Source organism: Aptenodytes forsteri, unplaced genomic scaffold, assembly GCF_000699145.1.
Source record: "Aptenodytes forsteri isolate BGI_AS27 unplaced genomic scaffold, ASM69914v1 Scaffold8, whole genome shotgun sequence".
NCBI lineage: Eukaryota > Metazoa > Chordata > Aves > Sphenisciformes > Spheniscidae > Aptenodytes > Aptenodytes forsteri.
In genome coordinates this window covers 3,115,525-3,119,658 of record NW_008796218.1, presented here as the reverse complement: position 1 = coordinate 3,119,658, position 4,134 = coordinate 3,115,525, and the positions used below count along the sequence as shown (strand labels likewise).

Genomic DNA, 4,134 nt, shown 5'->3' with positions numbered 1-4,134 from the left:
GCCGGTACCTGCCGCTGCACAGCCCGATCGAAGTCCCCCCTCTTCTGATCCCCTCACTCATCCCCTCTGGCCTGGCTGCCGTCTCCTCCGCCGCCCCCATGGACTTACTAGGCCCCATGGAGATGACGGACGGCTCCCTCTGCTCCTTCACGGCTGCTGATGACTTCTACGACGACCCGTGCTTCAACACGTCGGACATGCACTTCTTCGAGGATCTGGACCCCCGGCTGGTGCATGTGGGGGGCCTGCTGAAGCCCGAGGAGCACCTGCACCACCACGGGCACCACCACGGGCACCCGCACGAGGAGGAGCATGTCCGGGCACCCAGCGGGCACCACCAGGCCGGCCGCTGCCTGCTGTGGGCCTGCAAGGCTTGCAAGAGGAAGACCACCAACGCCGACCGCCGTAAGGCTGCCACCATGAGGGAGCGGCGGCGGCTCAGCAAGGTCAATGAGGCCTTTGAGACCCTCAAGCGCTGCACCTCCACCAACCCCAACCAGCGTCTGCCCAAGGTAGAGATCCTGCGCAACGCCATCCGCTACATCGAGAGCCTGCAGGCGTTGCTCCGGGAGCAGGAGGACACTTACTACCCAGTGCTGGAGCACTACAGTGGGGAATCAGATGCCTCCAGCCCCCGCTCCAACTGCTCCGATGGCATGGTGAGTGCCCCAGGGAGGACACCCTGCCACTGAGGCGCCCCAGACGCCGTTGGTCCAAATCTGCGCAGGGCGAGTCGCCTCCTCCTGCCTTTCCTATAGCAGCTGCCTTCTATACCTCCCCAGGCAGTAGACAAAGTCCTTTCTCATGCCTTGAGCTTCAGCAGCAAAGGGAGGTTGGGGTCCCCCGCATACCAGGATCTCTGGGAAAGAAGAAAAATCTCTTACACACTTTTTTCCCTGGGATGAGAAGTTGGGCAGGTCCCCCTGTGTCCCAGGGGAGAGCTGCTGGGGGAGCACTTTGGGAAGCTGCCTGGGATGGGTACCTGGGGGCATGGTGAGGTCTGAGCCCTGCCTGTGCTCCTGTAGCTCCTGTGGCATCTGTTTTCATCTTCTGCTGTATCATTACCTTTGAATCCCCCAGCAGAGAGGAAGGTCCCCCTTAGTCATGGTAGTTACAAGGAAACTGATAAGAGCCTGGGTTTTGTTTTCTGCCATTTGTCATGATAACAGGAGGAGGGTCTAAGCAACAGGAGTTGTTTTTCTTGACCCTTAGGAAAAAGGTTCTCCATTTCTCCTCTCACTTCATCCCTCCGTAGACATTTACCAGCAATCAGAAGGAGACCCCAGGCTTTCTATCCTGCTTGTACATTACGGCGGTGGGGGGGAGAAGAAGGTTGGGTGCCAGAGAGGGTGTCCCATCACCGCATCTTTTCACTGGGACTATAGGCTCGGACTCTGGTCTGACTGGGGTGGTGGGACGTGGTGACTGGAGTGCAGGACAGCTGTCTGGGATGGGATCTTGACAGCACTTTAAGACCTGAGATTTTTTTTTCTGTGCTCTGGTGGGGATAATCATTACTCAGTTGAATATCTGTGATTATGAGATAGTTGGCAGATTGGAGAGAAGATTTACACAAATGATCCCTCCTCAAAATACAGCCTTTTTCTTTTGTCAGAAAGAGTAATTTCATTGTGGATTAAAGTATTGGAAACAAATATACTGGTCAATGCTTTGGGGCTTTTTCTGTACCAAATGGAAATGGGAAGAGAAACTAAAGGAAATAAAAAGGGACAAAAGTAGACTAGAGGCTTTTTAAGAGGAACTCATGTTTGGAAAAACCTTCAAAAATTATATCATAAAAAGACTCATTCCCCTCTTGGTGTCCCTGTGGTAAATTGAAGATATGTGTAGGGCAGTATCTGATCAGAATGCTGGAAAACCTCATCTCATTTGTAAAGCTACAGCATTCGATGCAACAACAATGGTAATTTTCCTTTGGAACAGCTGTGCCACATAAAATACTCTGGGGTGAATCCCCTTCTAGCCAAGTTAAGTTCTGCCTCTTTCAAAGAAACTACAACTTGATGGCATTTCAGCCAGGACTGGAATGATGGCACAGACTAGGGACTGAAATACGAAATTGGATGGTTACTGGGATTTCAGTAAATGCTGTCCCCAACCAGTGACCTCACTCAGATTGCTCTCCTTTCCAGATGGAGTACAGCGGGCCTCCTTGCAGCTCTCGCAGAAGAAACAGCTATGACAGCAGCTACTACACCGAATCACCAAATGGTGAGTATGTGCCGTAACGGCTGTGTGAAACATGGAGACAGAGGCAGTCAATATAGCAAACTTCCCCATGCCTTCTCCGTCCTCAGTTGTTTAGCTGACCCCAGCTGGGCTGAAAGAGGAACTTGCCTTTTCAGCCAGCGAGCTGTTGATGCTAATGGAAGCATTGGATTTCCTCTAGATGTATTTGCAAATATGGGGATATGTTATAGCTGCATTTCCTATCTTGCAAATACAACATCTGGATAAAAAGATATTCCTCTCTTCAACTAATTTTCAGTGTTTAACCGTGTTTTGCATGAAGACTTCCCTAACTCTGTCATTGATCCAAACTGGAGAAATTGTCAATTGATTTCAAATCTTCCCTTCCCTTTCTACGGACTGAAATGAAGCCCTGGATCCACCCTGCTCCAAAAGTAGCATACTTTGGTTGGGTCTCTCTTCCATTTTGCAAATTACAGTCTCTGTTTTCTGATAATTGGCGTCCTTCACCAATATTCATTTCCTCTGAATCTTTACATGCTCACAGATGCATACTGTTAGCCACTCACTGGGGTTTTATGAAAGAACTACATCCTACTGACATTAAGTATCCATTGGATAAACTGAGCACCTTTTTGTCTGGTTTTTAGATCCAAAGCATGGGAAGAGTTCTGTTGTTTCCAGCCTCGATTGCCTCTCAAGCATTGTAGAGAGGATTTCCACAGATAACACCACATGTCCTATACTGCCTCCAGTGGAAACTGTTGCTGAAGGGAGTCCCTGTTCCCCCCCAGAAGGAGCGAGTCTGAATGATAGCGGAGCCCAAATTCCGTCCCCCACCAATTGCACCCCACTTCCCCAGGATAACAGCAGCAGCAACCCTATCTACCAAGTGCTATAAAGGCAGGTCCAGCTGGACTGCACTGAAAACAAATTGCTCCGTTCAGCCAAGCTCCGAGACCTGCCTTCTAAGACTGAAGATTTCTCAAGACTTGTTCCAGTTTTAAAATATCACTCAAAATTCCTTCAAATATATAACTTTTCAAACCTGTATTACTTCAAAATACACCTAGTTATTTATTGGTTGTTAAACTAAACTTATTTAATATGTCTAGAGATAAAATTGTATACCATGAAATGGCCAATGTTTAATCTGGGCTTTGGGGAATAGGAACCTGGCTCTTGAATGCAGAGGAGAACAGAAATCTACAACAGTAGTGGCATTGACAGATCCTTCCTATTACTCCTGTTCTGGCCAAAATAAGGTTGTGGACCATTTTTTATAAAACTTTTTGTATAATTGTAAATAAGAGTTGCTTTGCAAAAAAAGGGAAAAAAAGAGGAAAAGAAAGGAAAAAAAGAAACAAAAGCAAAAATTAAAAACAAAAAGGGGAAAAAATTTAAAAATATTTAATATTGCTTGGTTTGTTGTGTCAAACTTTAACTTTATATATTTATACGATGTGGTTGCCAAAAATGTTTTCAACAGTATTCTAAATAAAGACCCTTATTTATAAAATCTGTGTTGTTATCTTTACTTTCATTAGGGCTTCTAGAATTACTAGTGCATTTAGGAGTGGTATTAAGATCACTGCCTTGGCAGGAAGAAGATACAGGCTCTGATTCAGCAAAGAAATCAAGAACATGCTTCAGTTGCACTACTTTCAACTACTTTGCATAAATATATTGCTGAAAAGGGGTCTACTTTCTTCATGTTGTATCTTCGTGATTTCTAAACCAAGTCTTGCACATCAGAGATCATTATTAAAGAAATCTGTAAGGTAAATAAGCATGTTTATCTTCCTCCCCCCAAAGTTTACAATTACATTATAGGACTTGAGCTTACAAAGATGTGTTAGAACTAGGAATCACAATAAATTAGACTCTCCAAATTCCAGTGCAGCTACCAAAACTTAAAGTCAT

At 46.1% G+C, this 4,134-nt stretch overlaps 1 protein-coding gene across 1 annotated transcript; it reads left to right on the top strand.

The window, feature by feature from the left end:
* Positions 1–6: 6 nt before the first annotated feature.
* Positions 7–3,718, top strand: MYOD1 (myogenic differentiation 1). The gene is made up of 3 exons (XM_009288770.1): positions 7–659; positions 2,154–2,232; positions 2,862–3,718. The coding sequence occupies exons 1-3, from the start codon at positions 99–101 to the stop codon at positions 3,110–3,112; spliced, it is 891 nt and encodes a 296-aa protein (XP_009287045.1). The 5' UTR covers positions 7–98; the 3' UTR covers positions 3,113–3,718.
* Positions 3,719–4,134: the final 416 nt, after the last annotated feature.